Source organism: Calidris pugnax, unplaced genomic scaffold, assembly GCF_001431845.1.
Source record: "Calidris pugnax isolate Ruff unplaced genomic scaffold, ASM143184v1 scaffold38, whole genome shotgun sequence".
NCBI classification, from domain to species: Eukaryota; Metazoa; Chordata; class Aves; order Charadriiformes; family Scolopacidae; genus Calidris; species Calidris pugnax.
The window spans coordinates 581,530-603,904 of NW_015090995.1; the positions used below are offsets into that span (position 1 = coordinate 581,530).

Here is a 22,375-nt window from a genome sequence, read left to right on the forward strand (position 1 = left end):
CTAGAAGCACACCCATAACAAATGCCAATTTCCATGATGCCCATTACAAAAGGGGACTCCTAAGCTGTAATTACTTGTGGTGACTTTACCACGAGTAACTCACTGCAACTTCCCTCCTCTAATTTCCTTTCCTCTTCTTTTCCCATCCTCCCTGTAAACCAGGAGTAATGTTTGCCTATTCACAGCAGGCTGAAGACTAAGCAATGTTCCTCACACACTTTGAAGATGAAAGTTGTTGTTAGTGAGTGGTATTAAACCTACCAGCACTGCAACATTCAGGCAGGCCCCACGCTCACGAAGCCGAGTGTGCTGCCTGTCAGGGTGAACTGCAGTTGTCACACAAGAGATGCAAAACCTGCCCCAAGTGTTCTCCAGGAAAAAGCCAACAGAGAAATAAACTGACCTGTGGATTAACTCGGGCACAGGCACCACAGTTGCCAGGTCCAGCACCTGCACTTGGAAACTAAGACTAACTCTGAAACAAGGCACAGAGATTTTTCCACGCCGCTGCCTTCTAACGGGGGCTGAGACAAGCAAAGTGGTTCTATCCTCAAGTGAAGCTGGTTAATTTTATCTGCAAGAGTTTCATAACTATTAATCCAAAAACTAACTTACGTTGTAAAAACACACTTGCTGCACGCCATTAGGAAGGTACTGATCACTCCAGAAAACTGACTGTCTATTTAACTTTTTTAACAAGATAAGAAGAAGATGGAACACTTCCTAACTACTAATGATTTGGTATCTGCAAGTGCTTGAAGTGCTCTGTGTTCACATTGACAGGGGCTGCCTTTGTTTCTGCAAAGAAGGCTGCAAATATTCACTGCAGTCTAACAGATTCTCAGAATTGTTTTGCACAGAGGGGGTTGTGTTGCACAGAGAGTTTGGTGCTTGGGAACAGATCCTGCCACACCTGACACACGTGGATAAAGCTCCCTCTGCTCAAGGACAACCTGAGGAGAGAGAGGACTTTGATAACTACGAGTGGCTGAATAGCACTGAGGATATCTAAGAATGTTGGGGACACTTTAAAAATTGAACTGGGACAATGACCTCATTTTTATATCATAAACGGTAATTACATAATTACCTTTCTGTATCAAACTCTCACCTTCTTCAGTCTCCTCAAAAGCTGGATTAACCAGTCCAGGCTCTGCAGTCCCTAGTGATACTACAGCAGCTGCAGAGCTTTCTGCCACAAGTGATGATCCTCCGCTTGGTACCTCTGGATCCTTGGGTGTGTTTGTTTCCACCTTGGTCGGGGGGTCTTCCTTCCCTTTGGAAATGGGATTCTTTTTCCTCTGTAGTTCAGATTTGTACTTCTTGAAACCAGGACACCTAGAGAGAGATTGTCAGTAAGTGGGTAGTCTCTGCCTGCGTGGTTAACCTTGCACGTGCAAGCTGTGATGGACAAAGGTATATGTGAAGAAGCACGTTCAAGATCTCATCAGCTGCAAAGCTTGTATGACAGATGCTGAAATTTATTCTCATTTGACCTACAGCTTCTACTTGGACTAGTATCAGCTTAAGAGCAGGCCTGTTATTTTATTCCTTTCAAAATTATTAAGCAAGTCATTTTAAAAATGAGAATGTAATAAGAGCAGCAGTCTCCCTTGCTAAATATTTACCTGGCAAACACTCAATGAAGAAAACAGTACCTCTTAAAATATAAGCAAATACTTAGCTCTGACCTTTTAGAGAGGACTATGAACTGTATCTTTAAGCAAATGAAGTGGCTCAAGTTTCAAGTTCAGCCTTGAATTAAGGCTTTGTTTTTAACAAACCAGTAAGATGCAAGAGTAGCAAGCAAGGCTTGCTTTTTGTTGTTGTTGTTGTTGCATGAGCTGCCCCTCAGACCCACCCCAGCCCCACTCCACACAGGTGAGGGCTCTACTCCAACGGGAGCCATTTAGAGGAGTTTATAATCCCACTGACTGCTCCCCACACCCAGGTTCAACAAAACGTGCTCTGCCTGCAGCTACACCAGAGCCAGCCCGGCTCAGCAAAAACGAGCCAGGAAAAAGCAGCTCTTTTATCAAGAGTACTTATAAAAAAAAGTGGCAGGTGAGGAGGGTGATGAATGCAAAAGCATCACTTTCAGAGACATGAGTAGTATTGGGTGTTTACCAAAGTCACTTTTCAAATTAAACTCGACTATTTACATTCTAGCTAAACAAGTCTCATCCCAGTATTACTTCCCCTGATTTATTCCTAGTCATTTACTCTCCGAGCAGTAAAATGACCCTGAAACTTAAAGACAGAAGCTGACTGAACCATTTGTGCACTTAAGGTGTCAAGAAACAAATTCCTTTTGCAAAGGGTAGAGAAATCTCCCAAGAAAACAAGTTTCTAGATGCTTCTTATTTCCTTAAGGCTCCTGCTATCAGTTAACCTCACTTTAAAAAACAGAACACCCAAATCCCAGTGTAATTTCTTTTTCCCTCATCTTTTTTTTCTTCCCCATTTTTCTAACTATGCTCACAGGCCAGGTGAAAAAACCTTATTTTTTTAGAACAACCCTCTCCCCAAGGGAGATAGAAAGAACTATGAAATGTAGAACAGAATGATACAGTTTCCCGACAGGTCTCTAACATAAACATTTAAGGGTGCCTCCCTCTTCTGTGTTTGACTCCTGTGCCAAAGGGATTAACAAGTGACAGGAGTTTACTGATACCAGGGTAGATTTACAGAGCAGAGAGGAAGGCCCAGCCCCAGTATGGGCCATGTCCCCAGCTGCACAGCTGGGCAGCCCTGTCCCTGCAGTTTTAAGCATTCAGCTGATAACAAGAAAGCACTACAATGAGTTAGCTCAAGAAAAAGGGGATTATAAACTCTCATAGATTGAGGGAAAGGGGCACACAAACATCCTCCATCACTTCCCCTGGCTCTAACACAAGCTCTCAGATAGTGGGTACCGAAGACAAGAAGAACCACAAGGATATATCCTTGGCTGGGACTGCAAAGGTATCCTAAGCATAACCGTTCCCTGTACGCTGGTTGACCTATTTTTAAAATAAGGAATGGCTACAAAAAGCTACACCACAGCTGAAGGGAACCAAGCCTGTTGCATTTCTCATTGCCCACTGACAAAACACACACTGGCAGTGAAGGTCTGGTTCCACCTGCAGTAGGGCTTGTACTTAGCTCCTTTTTAGCTCCCTTTCCTGCAATCATTAACTAGGTAGGAACAAGTGTTCTTCAAGCTCCCTGGCAAGAGCCCTTTGTCATCTGCTCTTCTTTTAAAGCTACAATATTCTGCCTGTGACCAGCCCGACCAGCAGTGAAAGCACCAAAACACGTCTCTGCTGACAAGCACAAGAAAAACAAACAAAAAAAGCCTCTCTTCATCTGCATAAAGGAGAAAAAGAAAAAAAGTATTTTTCATTTTCTTCTCTTTCTGAGCAAAAGAATGAGAGAAGATAATGGAACTGTAAGTAGGTGATTCATCAACTGCATAATGTGCAGCTTGGAGGGACTTATATTATTTGGATCAAAGACTTATGTGTTGCACATCTTAATTGGACCAATTAAACTGGCAACACTGCATGAACCCTTGCTTCCAGAGTGTTCCACTTTGTTCCTTTCTTCTCTGCCCAAGTGAAACAAGAATAAGCATGTTTATAGTAATTTTCAGAGTCAGGTGCCCCAGATGAGGACACACAAATGTTTCTATATTTGATAGGTTTTGGGTCTGTGGCTAATGTGCATTCAAGCAGGAGAGCACCTCGCCCTTTGCCTCTGTAGCACATGTGGGGTGGCCTCCCTAGCACACACACACAATTACGCTGTCTTCACCCACCCACCTTTCTGGCCTCACCCTCCGCCATTTCTGGTGTCCCATCTTGCCCCAGTTTAAGAACTGTTCTGAGAAGGGATCTTTCTGGTGAGAAGCACGGCAGACAGACGGCATTATACAATGAGCAGTAACAGCATGTAAATGGGAACACACCTGTTCTGCAGATGAGCTTCTAGTTCACACCGCTGCATCGTCTGCTGACACTCTGCCTTGAAAGGACAGAAGACAATCAGCTTATCCAAGAGGTTTCGCACTAGAAGGCTGGACTTGTGGCACTGCTGGAAAGAGAGCTTCTTCCGATCCATAGGACAAAAGTTATACTCCTGCATAAAGTTTTCGAGGCACTTGAAACAGTACGTATGTCCACAGGGGGTGTCCATAGGTTGGAGCAGAGGCTGAAGGCAGATGTGGCAGATGAGTTCATCATCCACTTCATCCTGGAAGTTGTAGAGATGATTGTCCAGCAAAAGGTGGAACTGACCGCATTCGCAGCAGAGTTCACTGACTTGGGACGCGTGTTCTTCTGCTGTGGGATCAGCCATGGCAGCCAGCACCAGGCACTCTCAGCCCAGCAGCAAGGAAGGTTGTCACGTAGCAGCCGTCTGACAGAGGACCTCTAATAAAAGGAAGAAAAAGAGAGATTTCCAGCCAACTGTCCGCTCTAGATCAAGCCAATTAAAAATTAAATTGTATTCCAGCCTTAAGTTCATCCCCCCTGTATCTTCACCCTCATCTGCTCCCCCTTAGGGTTCTTCCTTCCAGACCAACCCTGTGAATGATCAACCTAGGGCTCAGAGAAAGCTTACATTACTGTACACACAGCAGTGACACAGACGAGGTAAAGCCCTGCCAAACACAGGAACTAGAAATGCTGAGACAAAAGCTTCATGTTCTTTAGGGAAAACAACCCAGAGAGGAAAGAAAAGAAAGGATAACCAAGATAGTGGGTTTTAAACTAACCCTTTTTCTCTCTGGCTTTCCAGATCATACCAAATATTTTAAAGATGAAATGGTGAAACATCAGTTTGGAGACTTCTAGTTGTTTGGATTTTTGTTCTGTGTTTTGAGGGGGGATGAGGAAAAAGAAGAGGAAGAAATTTCAAAAGAAACTTAAATCTAAACCACATTTCCTTCCTTTCAAGCCCACTCCCTTCAAAAAGGTTTGTTTTACCAAACAATGCATTGTTCCCCACTCATCCATGCCTAAGTTCACCCATGAAAACAAATTTCCTATGAAAAGACTAAAGCTTCCTAAGTGCAAAAAAATATAAAGAATTGTCCACATCCCAGCTTGTTGTAACGTAACACAAAGGCTTGAGCCTCAGCTTCTGACAGTTTGGGAAAATAAGGTAAGTGGCAAATTGAGTTCTTTGTAGCTGCTGCTCTATTGAGTTTAATAGAGGTGTCTCCAGTCACATCCATTTTGAATCTTGCTAATTGTAATTAAATATAAAAGTCACCTGAGTTTGCTACCAGATTACTCTGCAGGCACAGAGACTACTGCAGGAAGGATTGTTTTTAATCTGGCAGTTATTTTAATGAAGTAGGAAACATGGTACTAGATGAAGCTAATGTAAAACACTGCATTATACAGTGGGGGCTTTTGTTGTTGTGGTGAGTTTTTGGGGGGAGTTTTGGGGTTGTTTTTAAAGCTTTGTGTAAAAACTCCCAGATCCTATTAAAACAAAACACAAAAAAAAAATGGCGGAACTATGATGAAATGGAAAATTTCTGAAAGACAACGTGGAAAATATCTGAAAAACAATTGCTTTATCTGGAACAGGTAAAAGCCCAAGCAAGAGTGAACACTGGTCTGCACCAGTGCCTGGAGGACATGGCTGGCACGCAGCAGCAGCTCTGGAGGAGGGTAGGCAAGAACAATAAGATAGCGAGAACGGCAAGAAAAAATTAGTCATGGGTTTCTAATAAAAATCATACATCACTCCAATTAATTGTCAAGCGTAAGTCAGCTATTTAATTAAAGGGATAACGTATCACCAACAGAATCAAGCTGTTTTACAGGCGAATTTTTACCTCGCCATAGAAACTTGTTCACTTCAAAAGATTAAAACATTATTGTCAACGTTCCAGGTGGGTACAGGGCACGAGTTGTTTGCTTCTCCTGCTGCTGCAGTGCCAGAAAGCATCTTCCCCCTGAGGAAAGCACTTAGGCTGGATGTACAGACCTACCTCTGCTGTTTGAATTGACTCCTTAACTCTTGCATGACTGATTCAGTGCTCCCCAAAAGAGAAATCACAGCTCAGAGACAGCACACAAGCAAAGGAAATGTATCCACGCCCTCCTCTCTTAAAAATACCCCTGTTCTTTGGTACTCACCTCCACCTGGAACAGGCATCCCTATTGTTTGACTTATGAAATGCCTTTATTTGATCTTAAATTATCTTACTGGCACAAAGGAAACGTTTCAACATCAGACAATCACTTAACATCACCTACCAATTCTAATCAATCAGCTCAGCACCAGAAGTTAACAAAACACCAAGCTTCCAAGGCAAACAGCTACCAATAAGAAATACCTGTGCTTCGGGTTGTAGTATTTGCATAAAACTTTGGCAGGTGATTAAACAAATCTACTTTCTCAGCAAAAACAAACCCCACGGTAATTTTGCTGATAAACTACTTTTATATGGGGGTTTTTCAGATTATTTACTAAATTCATTCTCTGCTCTCTGTGTTTAAAGGTTATACAAGATGAATCCCATTTATGAGTCATTTCAAAATTTGTGGAAGATAAAAGCATCACCACAATCTTGCTGGTTTTTTCTTCCCCGTAACTCTAAGCTGTTCTGCTCTCTCAATTCTAGGCCCTCGAAAACAAGGTGTGAAAATGTCATTCTGAAGCGCCAAAAGTGAATTTTCCTTTTACACCACTGTCCTGTCGATAAGGAGGAGGCTCCTGCAGACACCAGGGAACCTAAGCCTAACACCTCGGTGCTGAAACCCAGCCCACAGCCTTCGGCAAGGCAGGAGTTAGTGAGCGGCACAGGGAGGACAGCAGGCTCAAACAAGCCTGCCGCTCGCTCGGTGATTCAGTCAGAAAGCAGATGTTCAGTAAGAGGAAAATTGCTAACATCTTATTCAGCAAAGATGACTACTGCGGCGCAACAACACAGACTTTACGTGTCTAGAAAATCCACTGTTTCAACATAACAAGCGTGGTTCCCTTCAGCTTAAATAGACCAATTTCAAGAGTCTGTCTAGGATTCTAGCTTTGGGGGTCTTTTTGCATTTTCCATCAAATTCCAGTTACTCGACCCAACCTCCAAAGGTCAGACCAACCCCAACAACCCCCTTCGTTCTTATGTTGCTCTTTTTGTTGTACCGTTCCCCCTCTCCAGTTTCCTCCCAGCAGTGCACCTTGACTGGCACGTTCCCAGTGGTACTGGGATCTCTCCCTGGGCCTCACACGTGTTTCAGCTTACACACAATGCACTAAATATGAGGGAACCATTAAAAAAAAAAAAAAAAAAGGATGGAGCTTGGTCCCAAGTCACTACTTATTGACTATATGAAAATGTTAAAGCCAGATGGATGCATATGTTGCTGCTCTAATGGACTCTTCTTCTGTTCTAAAAGTATAATGCAAGGAATGCCTCTGGTGACTGAGTTATTTAGGAAGTAATACACCCCATTCCTATACATGGCAAAGAATTGAAGGAAATTAACCAGCAGAAATCTCTCTATATTTCCCTTTTTCTTTCCCTGTGTGGGCTAAAGAAAAGATTTCTTTGAGATCACCTTTATCTTTACTGTATTTTTAAAAAAAAAAACATATTGTTGGCTTTTTTTTTTTAAGCAGATTTCTTGTACTGTAACACTGACTCAAAGAATAGACTTTTTTTTTTTAAAGGAAGACTTATCGGGTTGTCTAATCTATTTCCCTGCCAAAGCAAGACTATTCCTGACAATATTAGCACATTGCCTATTCTTGTTTTAACTCTGCTAGGGCACAGAGCCTCAGATATACACCCCCTCTCCACAGCTACAATGCTGTTAATAGCTCTAGGAGGGAGCGTGCCAAGAACCACACCGACAGCGAACCGCTCGGCACCATTCCTGATGGACAAACTGTTCATTTCTCCCAAGTTCTTCACTCCTCTCAAGCACCCTGGGCTTGTACATGAACTGATGAATTTCTTCTACAGCTTTTTAAAAAAAAATCCTTTGAAAAAAAAGCATAATTACCTAAGAAATCTTTCCAGTGTCATGCCTCCACTTGTGAGACAGTGACTGCAAAGGAATGGTGGCTGTGGTACGTGGCTACCCCAGGAGCAACATCCCTGCTTCCAATCTTATCCTTTGAAGCCTCCAAATTTCCAAACACAACTTTTTTGTTCCTTGTTTTTAAGGCATTTCAGTCTGCCATTGTTGGTGTGGAGCACAAATCATGGCACAAATCAGACCAGGCCTGTCTGCTCATACAGTTCCAGCACTTGATACAAGTCATTTTCAGTCATGAACATATTTTATCTTAACGACATCTCTGTTAGGTAGAACATTGTTGCTATTCCCATTTAAAGACTGAGAAATGACATCAAAGAGGCTAAAATACAGACCCACAGAGGCATCCACTCAGGGGAATTTAACACTTTAGTAAGTCTCTGAATATGATCTCAAATGACCTATCTAAGATTACGCGGGAAGCTCCTGGGAAGAAAATAAAAAGCAAAAAACAACTAAAAGATGAAAAAAAGCGGGGGGGAGGGAAGAAAATCAAGACTGTTTCTATTAACTAACTGATTTACAAAACCACAAGTATGGTGAGTGAGCCAGAGCACATTCCATATTGCAAACTAAAGAAACGTGCAGGCAGTCCGCAGCAAGGACACAAAACAGAAGTGTGAAACTTCTCCTACCAGATTAGGATGACCACAGGAATGCCTCCTACTGCTCTAGTTACAAAATAATTAAAGAAAAAAAATATCTAATATTGAGAACTAGTTATTTTACAAAAAAACACTTGTACCATGGAAAATATTTTGGAATACAATGGGTTCATGTCTTTTTATGCACCTGTAGGTTAGCACTTTTGTGTGATACAGACCATGTTATTGAAAACCCCAATATAAAAGTTGGCTTGAAGACTGTAGGGCGCGTGCCCCACGTATACTGCTATGCAATGGTTCACTGCAATAATTACACCAGTTATTATATTTATAGCTACATTTCCCTGGGAGACTGGAAATGCAACATTCCAACTAAAGGCTAAACAATTAATTAATTTTTTTGGGGTGGACAAAACAAAGCCAACACATTCTGGGTTAAGACGACTGAGGGCGCACACCAGCAGGGCACCAGCCCCAAACCCATCTGCTTATAGAAAAGCAAGTTCAAGATAGAATCTAACACAGCAAACCCACTGGTCTAGCAACAAACCAGAAGAAAAAGTGGCAGAACTTCTACTAAACTTTCTTCAAACAATTTTCACTCAGTTAAGAAGTTTTACGTTTCACAGAATGGCATTTATTTCCATTCTAGAGACAGGCAGAAGTACATTGTGAAAGTGTTCTGTAACAGGTTGGGGTTTTTTTTTCTGAATTTCATCACCACTTTGAAATAGTACGTGAAATGGGAAAGGTTTTCTATGAAATGCACTACTGTCCTGACTGAACACTTCCAATGTGCTGCTGCAGTGTTTCACAACCACGAGTAAACTGTCCTTAGTTTACAGTAGTGGCACTGAAATAGTGTTGAAATATCAGATTTTTATAAGCAATACTTAATGCAGGTCAATTTTACAAAAACCACAATACCTAACACAAGAATAGGTACAGGTGTTTCACCGTTCAATTAATAATATCTGGGTAACAAGAACCAAGAAATTTCCTCTCTCCTCCCTTTTTCTTAAGGAATTTGTGGTGTAAAATGATTTCCACCTACACCTTTCTTCCAAGAGGATTAAACGGTGACTATTTTAACATGTGGATCTGAAAAATGGATAAATTAAATGACATCAAGTGGAAGTGAAGACAAGTGCTGCAGAAATAGCTGTTTTATTTCTATTTCTTCCTCCTTTCTCACCTTTGCTAGATGCTTCCACTATATCAGCATCCTTTCTGCACCCTGTCTTCCATATAAACATGCAAGTTGCTTGTTTTACGCTCGCAGGAATTCTTCTGTTGTACCACTCACTTAAATCAACTTGCTTCTCTGCAGAATTCGACCCAAAGACTCCTATGGAACCTTAACCATTAGCAGCATGTATGGATTTTCTTTGTGTGTTCTTTTTCCTATTGTGTCTGATCACCTCCCTTGAAGAAATTAAATGCCCCTACCTCCACCTTCACCTCACCTCCATTTTGAATTGGGCAGCTATCTGCAATTCCATCCCTAAAAATCAGTTTGATGTTTGCGGGAGAAGCTTTCTATAGACAAAGGAAGAATCCTATAATTTAAGGATAAAGGACCTAATCTGTAATTAATAACCAAAGCTTCTCTTGCAATTAAAGCAAAAAGCCCAAAACCAAAACAAAAAAGGATTAGGAGATTTGATGTTAAGATTTAGGTCCAGTTAAATATCTGGTAACACACTTACTTTCCAAAGAGTTGGGTTTGCTTTTGAGGACAGGAGGTAAAGATCACATGTCTATTGGCTACGTGTGAATACCAGATGCTCTTACCACATCATTGTCTGTGTGTCTACCTGTAAATTCCTTGCCTATAGAAAGAAAACGGCACTGTGGTTTAGGGAATCTGAAATAAGCATGTAATGTGCAGAGGCTTGTCTTGGGTATATGCCTTCCTAACTAGCCAGCCCTGATAGCTATTACTCTTGCAGCAGCCTGACAAAAGAAAACCTGTACATCATTGTCCATTCGTGGCCTGGGTGTTGTATTTGTAACAAAGGTCAGGAAAAAAGCAGATTCTTTAATCACAGAATTTCTGATGCATACAAGGGAAGAAAGCAGACACTGTATTATATAACTGTATGTTTTTAAAAAATCACTGTTTGAATATCCTTACCAAGGTAGTCCTCATCACCATCTATATATTTAAAAGTAACGTGAGAAGGGTGGAGGGGGGAGAGAGAAACTGTTGCTTTTGGTAGACATATGTTATTTTTATAGCTCTACGCCTTGCCTGTCTTGTGAGAAAGCCCTACAAACCTTTAATCTCTATCACACTCTATCAAGTGTTACTTTAAAATCAAATTAATTTAATTTCAGTTTGAAAAAACTAATCAGCCTTAAGCATGAAAGCATTTGTTCTCTAGGTTAGTCAAAAACAAACAAACAACACTTTTGCAAATACTGTTTTCTACATAATTTTACCATAAGCGATCCAGCAGCATGAAAGCAGAGTTTTGCACCTGGTAATGAAATACTTCCTCTCAACAGACAGACACTCACAGTTATTAACATCAGAAACATCAGATTAGGGCTTTACTGCAGCATAAAGTAGCACAGCCCTTTTCATTACCCACACCAAGTCAAATTCTGGTCTCGGTTACACTAGCACTGATTTTATTTTTATTTTTTTATGGTGCTCTGTTTTAAGTTAAAGAGTTTGGCACAACCTGTGACAGCAGCCCTTCATATAACAGGCACTTGGAATCTAAACTCTGCAAAATAAAATCAATGATAAGTGACAAACACACAGCACAGCTGAGAGCATTATTCTAGAGAGACCATCAAACTTCCCCCAGTCCTGGCTCTTTTTTCACAACAGCTCTGGACCATCCCAGCCTGTCCTTGGTGCCATCAGCAAGAGCAGGGTGTATCACCCCACTCAGTAGACTTTACCCCACACTTCCTTTCACAGGGTAAGAGGGCATTTTATCGAAACCAGTGCAAAGTACTTTCTAGCCCAAGCTTGTTCCCACTCACTAAAAAAGCTGAATTAAAAGATAATTAAGTCTGTAATTCCCCTTTGCATCCCATCTTACCACCAGATCATGGTAAAGGGGAAAGAAAGAAAACAAGTTATCTTATATTTAAACAAAAAGCCCAGCACCTAATTCCCTAGAACACATCTTCTCAAACTGCAGCTCCTCAGGGTGGAACGAAGGTAAATTTGAAGTTGCCTTAAACTCCCGCCAGCAGCCGTGGGCAGGCAGAGCTGCTGCTCCCACCAGGACCTGAAACGCCCTTCACCACAGATGGCAGCTCCTAAGTAAGCAAGCACTATAGTGGAAGTAAAAAAAAATATATATAAAAAATATCTGGATTAAGAATTACATCCCCCAAGAGATCTACAGAACAATATTATGGCACATTTTTAAGAGACTTGAGACATATTCTGCTGTTTAGGACATCTGTATTTCAGGTTTATAAGCTTAAGTACAGTTGCACGTGTAATTTAAGATGCCTCTTCATCACAGAATTTCTCCTGGTGTATCTTGTTGACTTTAGTCTTAAAACAAACAACCCTCACAGCTAGGGGGGAAAAAACTGCAAGAGGCTTTCTGGTTTGGTTTCTTTTTCTTCTCAAATCTTAATTTAAAGCTATGTCCAAGCTGGTATCAGAAACAGGTCTTTACAAAGGATTGTTACCTTACTGGGTACATATTCACAATATACATAAATTGATAATTACGCTGTATTATCCTGTGTTCTAAAAATAATTTTTAAATGGGCGTAGCTGTCTCGCCAGTTAAAAGAGCTGGAACAACAGACCAAAGTCCTTCCACTATCCACAAATCAATGCAGCAGCCACGTTCTTCCTCAGCCACCCGTGAATGACCCTAAGTCCCGGCATAGGTAGGAACAGGGAGACAACCTCCCCTCCTCTCCAGGGTCAGTTTCCAGCAAAGCAGCCAAGTAGCCCCAGTTGATAATTTCACAGGGAGCTTAATTATTATTTTTTTTTTATCCCTAGTACAAAAAGGCCCAGAAGACCTATTATGTTTATTTTTATGTATCCTACTCGAAATAATCATAGGACAATTTTTGTTCACTACCAATTGAGATAATGTAAAAGAGGATATCCTGAGATCTAAGGTTCCCAGGGCAGGGACTGATTTATTTATTTATTTATTTATTGTCTCTTTAGAGAGCTGCAACAGCGCTTACTAGGCGAGAAGAATTTATCTGTTATTTATTAGTCTAAGGGTAGGAGGTTAATAAGTCTGAGAACTTTACAAATAGGGGTGCTCATGATTTACTGGACTTTCAACGTCTGCAACACAACTCATGTCACAGGTGAGCCCCTTAAACTCTCAGAGCAGCAGGTCAAGTTTTATCTCAACCCCAGTTAAAAAAACTGTCAGAAAAATCTGCTTTTAAAGAGAGAGTCTGCTGCAGCTGTTTACAAAACTTGCATGAGTTAAGGTCCAGGCAAAGCTAGACAAAACATTTTTTTTTAAAACACATAATCCCTTCCAGTATTTCTCTTCCAGAATATTCCAAATAAAGAATAATACAGTCTTCAAACTAAATTTGCACAGAGACCTTCTAAACTCAGGGGACCACTATATATACATAAAACCAGCCTTCGCCTGTAAGCCGCTGATTGTCTCTCCAAATTCCTCCAGGTTTATTCCATTTCCCTCCTCCCAGCCTTGAGTGCTTTTTCCTGGACCAGGACAGTAATTCCTACTACTCATGTTCATCTAAATCCCCTCTAACACTTTAGATAGTTTGTGAGATACTGGCTCGTGTATACATATTTCTTATACAAAGTATCAGAAAAATTGCCAGATATTTTCAGATTTTCAAACTCAATTCACGTCAAGAAATTTCTAAGCCAAGGGCAATGTTTTATGTGTTATAAATCAGGGAACAAGCTGACGAGGACTGTCAAATGCAATTCCTAACAACTGTACGAACAGCACCACTAAAGTAAGCTGAGAAGGAAAAGCCAAACAAGAGGGTTTTGTATTAAATCAGCAAAACATACTCAGGCCTGTGAGTAAGACAACAGCTGCAACTACTCTGGCAAGATATACACGATCAGAATGAAATGATGCAGCTTAATTTTTAAATTGAAATCAATACAGCAGTTGCAGCAGGATTTATTTTTTGTTATGCAGAAAAGAAATTGAAGAGTTACAAAATACAGCAGGGGGTGCTTTGTGAATGACAGATAATTTATTCTGCAGTTATATTGGTTCTTTTAAGTTTATTCTCATTATAGTCTTAAGTCTAAGACTTTACAGTCTTAAAAGCACGTGTAAATTCATCTACTAACCATACTTAGGGAAGTACAGCACTACTATGGCTTACAAAACCATTAACTACAATTTCTAATTGAAATTACTGGAATCACCGTTCAGGTAGCACTAATGTTATCCTGAGTAATCCTCAACCTGTTTCATCAGGTATCTCTGAACCTCATGAGGTTTTTTTGGAGGTCATTTAGCTGCCAGGTCACTCCTGGAGCTGTTTCTTCCATTGTTTACAGCTCTTATTCCCCAGGCCATATGCTTGGGTTTGTTTCTTAACTCTTGCTCGCTTCCCTCACTATATATTTGGCCAGAAACTGACAAAGAAACTTCAACAGACAAGGTTCTTTTTTTGCTGCACACCACAGGTCCCTCTCTCCCCTTTCACTTCACTGAGTTTTATGTTAATGCATCTCCGTTATTTAAACGAGTTACATATGCATCAAGCTTGCATACTAGAGCAGGCACATAAATAAGGTGAACGAAGGTGTGAATATACAGCACAGCTGAGTTTTCCAACAGCTAGTGAACCCCATAAAAGTTTGGCCTTCTGTTTATCATTTCTCTGCTCCATCCTCAGCCATATGACCCCTTTGTTTTTCCCTGCACAAGCACTGGTGCTATTCTGATTTCATGAGCTGGTTCAGGGAGCAAATCCCTTTGGGGGAGGGAATAAATATTACCACTTAGCCTCTTTCAGCAGCAGACACAGTACATCTGCTTAGTTATACTGTAAAAGAAGAGTTTGAGTGCGTAACTTAAAAGAAAGAAGTTTTGTTTTAAAGGAGCCATGTGCACAATCTGCTTTCTCTTTGCTGGAGAACTGCCAAAAGAGTCAAGCATCAAGGGCAAACATCAGTGCCGTCCCTGAAAGGCACAGCACACAAGTGGCATTGCTGCAGTAGGATAGCTACAATTCTTTAAACTACACCATCCCACTCAAACCCTGGGCTGCTGTGGAGTCTCCAGGATTAGACTGGACAACTCTGGGGCCATGTGACAGTGACAGAAACATCCCTGGGCTGCCTGTTATCTCCCCAGGTTTGTATGCTCTGACTCTGTCCCGACATACCCTTTGCACAGCAGAGACGAGACCTCCCCTAACACTTATTATCTGCACTTGAGCTGGAGTTGTGTTTCCTATGGAGCCTTTACACAGTTCTGGGCCTTTCACCTTGGCTAAAGAAAACAGAGCAGGACGTAAAAAGATGACCCTTTTTCATTTGGTAAGCAACAGGGAAATACTCATTTGGCACTCCTTACTTTAGCAAGGTAAAGTAGGACCAAAATAAATAAATAAATAAAAAATCACTCAAGGAATTGGAAGTGCAGCTTCAAGCATGGCTTAAAGCAAACTAAGCCTGCAGTGCCACCGAAAGGGGCAGTCCCGCTCTCCCTGCCACCTCCGGTGCTGGCATCAGCTGGCTGCTGCCTGTTCTCTTGGGTTTCAATCAGATAAGGAGGCTAATGTCAGAAGCAGAGAGCTGTCAAGTGCACACAACCGAGCAGCAAGGCAGAGCCGGATCGTCCCTTCGGCCCCACACAGCCTCACCCTGCCTTAAACCCCGCGTGAAAAACTTCCCAAATAAAATAAAAGCATTCCAGTTACACAGTATCCCTTAAACATTTCTTTCCAAGCCTCTTAGAAACCTCCCCAGAGCATTACCTCATATTTAACATCACCTGTATTTCTTACCTTTAAGGCATTTCCAAAACATCCACACCGTCACATTGCTCTCCTTTGCCTGTTATCTCAACTTCTATTTATAGGCTTTTTTTCCGCATTAATTACCAGCGCAGCCCCAGAAACTTGCCAACTTAGAGCTTCTCCATCTCCTAGCAAAGACATTTTGCCCCACAGCCTCCCTCCGACCCACACAAGTGGCTAAAAACACCGAGTTTGGGGTGCCCTGCACAGGCCCCAGGGCTGTTTGCCTCAGAGAGCGACCTTGGAAGAGTTAAACCCTTGGGGTTGGCAGGCAGCCTTCACCTGCCCGGCCACAGCCCTACTTACCGCCCTGTGTCACGACAAAACACTCTCCAGCCCGGCTGGGTCATGGCCGAGAGACCCTCGGCTGAGGGAGCAGGACGGCTGGGCAGGAGCTGCCGCCCTCAGCCGCTTCCACAGCTGGTCCCCCTCCGTCCCCAGCCCCCGCGGCCTCCCGCCCCTCAGCGGCCGCCTCAGCGGCGGCGGGAACCCCGCTTCCCCTCACGCCTTCCCCCGGCCTCGCACCGCTCACCTGTAGCGCCGGGAAGGGGGGCTCGCTCGCCCCCCGGGAAGGGGAAGGGAGAAGGCGAGGGGAGCCCAGCGCCAACTCGGCCTGCGACGGCGGCAATAACGCGGGTTCCTCCACCAAGTTTCCGGGCGGAGAAAGAAAGTCGAAACCTACGTGAGAGGGAGGGAGGGGAGGAGGCAGCGCAGCCGCCCAGGTGTCGCCCGCCCGGCGCGGCCTCGGCACGGCCCTCCCCTCCCCACCGCCGGGCTCCCCTCCTCCTCCTCCTCTTCGGGCCGGCCCCGGGCCGCCCACACCCCCGGCCGCCCCGTTCCCGCCCTGGCAGAGGGCGCCGCGGCGGCGCGGGGCACCTTCTTCCCCTCAGCGGCCGCCCGCCCCGGGGCCTCCCGCTCCCCTCAGGGGCCGGCCGCCCCGGGTCGCCTCAGCGGGCCGTCGTCTCAGTCCGCCTCAGTCCGGGTCGCGGTGCCGGAGGGCGGGTGCTAGGGGCCTCACCTGTCGGGAAATATCCTCCATCCCGGGTCCCTCGGCCCTGAGGGGATCAGTCTCTTCCCTCCTTTGGGGATCTCTCCATTTGCTTTCTGAGGTGATCCTGCTCACCCTCAGGCGTGTTTCCTCTCCTACCAGTGCCTTAGACCTCTACCTGGCCAAAAAAAACCCTAAAAAAAAATAAAGGGCAAAACAGATCTCTCCACTTGCTTTCTGAGGTGACCCTGCTCACCCTCAGGTGTGTTTCCTCTCCTACCAGTGCCTTAGACCTCTACCTGGCAAAAAAAAACCCCTAAAATAGAATAAAGAGCAAAGTAGATCTCTCCACTCGCTTTCTGAGGTGATTCTGTTCACACCCTCTCCTACAAGTGGCCTTAAGCATCCGCCTCACCAAAAAGGCCCTGTAAAATAGAATAACGAGCAAAACCTGATGCTGAAAAAAAAAAAAACCCATAGAATTTGAGGGGAAATTATTTTTTGTGTTTACATTCTCCCCCCTCTTCTGGGTGCTGAACAGAAATAAAATTCAGAAGCATTTGGCTTGTGATTGATTGCATTTCTAGTTTATTGGCGGGGCGAATCGTGAATGTCTAGGAGATGAGTGATCCGGCCGTGGTGCTGTGGGAGGAATCCCTGATGCTGTGGGGCACTTCGCTCTGCTTTGTGGCTGGTAAGAGCGAGGGAAGGGACACACTGAAGACCACAGAGTGCTAATTTCTCTGCTGTTACTATAAACTGTTAATATAAACTATAACTGTTAATAACAACTTCCAGTGTTGGTATTAAGGCAGCTCCCTGTAACTCATGCTTCAAACCAGCAAAATGACAAATCAGGTTGGGTCTAAAAGCTGTCAAGCTACATTAGCACTACTCCAGGCTAGGACCAAAGGACCTTCCTGGATGCGTATCGTGCCTTTCTTTATGCCAGGTTACATTCGGGTCTACACGGTGAGCTAGAACTGTGTTAGCCTCCCAAAATCCTCCCAAACCAACCCTCAAAACCCCAACTCACAGTGTTTTCTGCATTATAACTTCTTTCTCTGTTTCATCACACAGCCTTAGAATTACTCTTACTGCAGTCAAGAAGGTCATGAAGTAATAAAGAAGATGACATATCCACCAATAAAAGAAATAAAATAAAATATTAAACCAGAGTTTTAGAGGAGGAAGGAAGGCAACCTTTGTATGTTAACGTAGGTAATAAGTATTGCAGGTGGAACCAGCACACACCTGTCTGCATTTGATAATTCAGGCGTGCCCCATCGTTGCTGAAGGAGACCTAAATGGAGAGAGGAGTAAGTGCTTTCAATGTCCTGAAAATACCTTCTCTGCTTTAGCAGGGCTAGAGATCTGTGTTATTCATATAAGACTACTCAAGAAGTGTTGGTATGGAGAGGAAGGATGATTTTTTTATTTCAGATATGGCCTGATTTGTCCCATCCTGTGTTAAATTTCGTATGTAATCTTTTTGGTTCTCTGCTACCCCACAAAATCCTTCTGTTCCCTGTTTCCGTCTGTTGAAGTCTCTCAGTGAGGGGCTGTGGGCTGTGCTTGTTGGTGTGTGAGAGGATCTTTGTGTTGCAAAGGTGAGACTGTAGGAGATGCATCACCTACTGAAAATACAACAAGGCCTTTTCTTCTTTTTGTTTAGATCATTGTTGAAAATCCAATGGAACCGAGACACACCAGTAACACATCTTTGCTCAACAAGATCCATGTTATTACAGGACATGAAATGTCAGGTATTTTTGCTGGGCTTGGCAGAGATCTGTGATCTAGATTTGCAAAACCATCGATTTTGGTTAGGCTGAATTAATCGTTTGGTAGGATTTCCCCTGGAGCACCAAAGCTGAGATGGCTGAGGAGGATGGATGGTATCATCACTTCAGACTGTTCTGAAAATGTTTTAGCAATGATGTGTTTGACTGGTCTGAGACTGTGCAATTAAACTCTTTTTTGGGAAGGAACGGCAGTCAGTGATAGGCTGGAGCTGTGGAATGGCTGGAAGGGCATTGCCAGCTCCAACGCCGGTGCTGGAGTCTGGTGCAGAGACATCAGGCTGTATCTGCACTGACACCCAACCTCACACCAGAGCCTGTACTCCTTAAGCCAGACCTCATTTATATTGAACGCTGGTATACGTGTAAAAAGGCACAGGCTTAAGCTCTGTGGAACTGGAGCACTCTTGAGGGTAGAGGTTTAAACCTTCACACAGAACCAGCCTCTCCTTCGTGCAGCCTGCAGCTCAGTTGGTGAGGACAGGAAATGTGTGGGTGAATCTGGGGTATTAGGAAGACAAACCCCAGGGAAATTTCAAATGGATGCAAATCTTTAAAATTAGGAATTCTGTCTAGTTAGCACTCGCTGGAGATTTTTATCATGTACGTTGACCTGTTTTTCTGAGTGGACAGTGTGCCCATATATAATTAAGATATGGTGAAAGTTTATTGTATAAGTGTGCTGGAATTTTGGTTTGGCTTTGCAATAAAGGAATCACACTGAGTCATGGTTACTAAATGGACATATGGAGGATATAGGTCTTTTCTGCAGAGCTAACATAAACGTAAGGAACTGAAATTAATTTCTTTCCTAGCCTAGGCAAAAGCAGCCACATCGTAAATAAGGCTGTGGCTTGATGACATGAAGCCTTTGCTGTATTACTGGTTCCTACCTGCTCCCTGTTCCTGCCCTTGCAACACCTCACACCAACCCTTCGCTGTGTCTGCAGCTCTTTGTGTGGCTGAACTCTGAACCACATTAGGGTACTGGCTCGTCTGAAAAATAAACTGGGTGAAAATCTCTATAAATATATTTTATTTAAAATATATAAACACGTTTAAAATAGATGTATGTATTTTTTTCTAGGCCAGATAGATCAGTTCCCCAATCTGGTTTATAATTCAGAGTTTATGGATGGATGATATTCATCCCTGCTAGTACAGAACAAGCAGTTAGAAGAGCAAAGTGGCTAAATAAGAAACTGATCCTGGTGAAGGAGGATCCCAACCCACAGCTGAATATTCAGTCTGCAAAGCACAAATGGCACAAAGGCACAAAAGGCACAAATAGCACAAATAGAGCTCTGCTCTATTGTTGTGCTAGCAGTTAATGTGTTGTGCAAATCTGAATAGCAGCTCATGCAGTTTCAGAGGTAAGAATTTTGCATGAAAAACATCACAACCTTTGAGAGAGAAATAGTTTCTTGGGTAACATTCAAATTATAACATCAGATAACTTTATGTTGAAGAGAATCTCAATCTGCTGTCTCTTCAATGGCACCTCTTGCAAACCCCACAATCTGTTGGTCCTTGCTCTCTATCAATTTTGAAACACCAAAGTTCTGCAGAACTCCAGGACTTTTTATTTACTAGGAGTTCTGCTAAATTACTCATGTGGCTTTTGATAACCAAGGAGACTCTCTATAAAAAAATACAGCAAACTCACTTTGGGTTTTTATATGCTCTAACTGCTGATAATTTCCTCTGTGTGATGGTGTAATTTATACAGTAACTGCTGTGATGCTATATCGAGAAAGATTATGGGCCACATACCTGTGCAATGCATATATCAGGATTGAAATGCCATTTTCTGACAAACAGAATTAGATATATCACCTAAAAATACTTTCATGTTTACAGAATATTAATTTCTTTTTTTTTTTATTTCACATGAAGATTTAGAAAGCGTTTTTATAAAATCTTGAAAAGAAAATAGAAAATCAATGAGCAAACAATAGGAAAAATAACTGTAGGAAAACTGAATGGGGAAGCAAAAGCACATCACATAAAGGTTTGGAGATTAGTTTAATCCCATTAATGTTGCATACAATTTGGTTACCGTGTGTGTTTCTATCGTCCTCTTGCGGGAAGGTGCAAAGAATATGACTGCACAGTATTAATTTGGGACTCAACTTTGATGTTTCATCACAAACAAACCTAAATTCCCAACCCACACACAAGAATGTAAACACAATTAAAAAACAAATCCCACAAACAAGGAGAGAGAGTCATCCCAGGAATTTATGATTAAATGGCCTGGAATCTCCCTTTTGTGGAAAGCAGAGCAATGGAAGTACACATGCATGAAGACACAGTGAATTCTGATAAATCTAAGGTCCTAAGCACATTGTTTGGATTCATTCTGCCATATTCTGTAGTATTTTTGTTCCTTTTGCAGTATTTTGTTATGTTTGCTGCAAATTATTGCTACATATTGCATTGCATACTGTGTATTTATAGGAAGTAGTTAAGAGTCCCACTGTTTGAAAATGATTTTTGATAAATGGGACCAAACCGAATATTAAGAAATATAGCTTAAGAATCTTGTATGTGTTAGTAATGACTTAAGACTGTTTTACATTCTCTTTCTCTGTGGAGTTTTATTAAGAATGGTCAGTTACTAACCACTCCGGAGTGCTTTATTTGATGGATCTATGGAATGTGTTCATTAGAAGTGAACAGATTGATTTTCTGCTTATAGAGAAGTGTATGTTGGCAGATACAAAGAGGGCATCTGGCTTTTCTTAGGAGGGGAATAACCTATCTGGCTTCTTACAGTGGAGCAGATATGATAATACAAGAAAAATAAATTAAGATACATGAAGCAAATCGCTTTCCTGATTTGCTGTGGCAAATAATATTGATGGCTGTTTCATAATTTTTATGTGATACTGTTGAAATGTGGCAGCTGCTCTGTAGCCAATACAGATTTCTTTTTATCACAATGCTTCTGTTGCAGTATTTTAAATGAGACTTCAAAAAGATAACACCTACCAAGAAAGATATTGTAGCAACAGATAAAATAACATTTCATTAGGCCAATTCAGGTCCCACTGAATTTTCCATTATTATTTTACAGCATTGGATTTGATCTTTTTTGATGCTGAGCCCAAATGCCTTGACTCCCCTCCATATTAACTTCTTGAAGAAAAGAGATAAGGTGCCATCAAGTTTCTAGCAATTATTTTTATAAAGCAAGTATGATGTTTGATTTACTTTATAGCCCATAATTGCAACACTGTTCTTTTAGTTAAAACTGATAACAGATACTAAGTAGACCCGATCCAATTCAGGAATATTATCTGCATAATTTCGTGCCCGGGAGGTACTGCTGCTCTCTGATATAGGATATTAACTAAATAATGTGTTTCTGCAGGGTTTAGAATTTGACCTCTAGCTACTTCTGTTCTGTTAACTGTTCAAAAACAAATGCTGACATTCTGCTGTCTGTGTTTATGAACGCTGCTTCTTGGACAGTTGGTGAGAGGAAAAGGCTGTGTATGTCAAGGGGTGTTATCCTGTCCCTAACAGGAAACTCTTCCCCTTAAAGTCCCAAGTGGGATTGCTGCAGTTTGCCGCGGTCTTCCTGGAGAAGCAGGAGCCACAGGAAGTCTGCAGCACTCCTCCTGCTCCACGTAAACTCCCTGCCACAAGGGTTTAGTAGCAGCAGCAGTGACTACATCTGGGTTATGGAATATAGAGCATGGTGTGGTATCTCTGGAGTATGTTCAGGTCTTGTTCATTAATTATTTCAAGGTGGAATTTGCACAGAGCACCTTTATTTCTCCAGCATAAGTGTAAAAGGCTTGGTAGATATGAGTTTGGGGATTTTAATCACCTTTCGTGCTGAATTGTCTGCTAGCGGGTACTCTTTGGACAACCATAGGGCCTGTCCCCTTCCAGTCTTACAAGGTATGCTGTCTGCTTCAGCAAGGTTACTTCTAGGACAAGGGCTGT

The 22,375-nt window shown here is 42.3% G+C and overlaps 1 protein-coding gene across 1 annotated transcript in view; it reads right to left on the bottom strand.

Annotated features, from left to right (window-relative positions):
* LOC106895627 (ligand of Numb protein X 2-like) overlaps window positions 1–16,382 on the bottom strand; it is a 30,327-nt gene extending 13,945 nt beyond the window's left edge. The window contains exons 1-3 of the mRNA XM_014955154.1: window positions 16,161–16,382; window positions 3,950–4,412; window positions 1,112–1,338 (exon numbers count right to left, since the gene is read on the bottom strand). Coding sequence (XP_014810640.1) covers window positions 1,112–1,338; window positions 3,950–4,338 — 616 coding nt within the window. The 5' untranslated portion in view covers window positions 4,339–4,412; window positions 16,161–16,382. The remainder of the gene's footprint in view (window positions 1–1,111; window positions 1,339–3,949; window positions 4,413–16,160) is intronic.
* Between the last annotated feature and the right edge of the window lie 5,993 nt (window positions 16,383–22,375).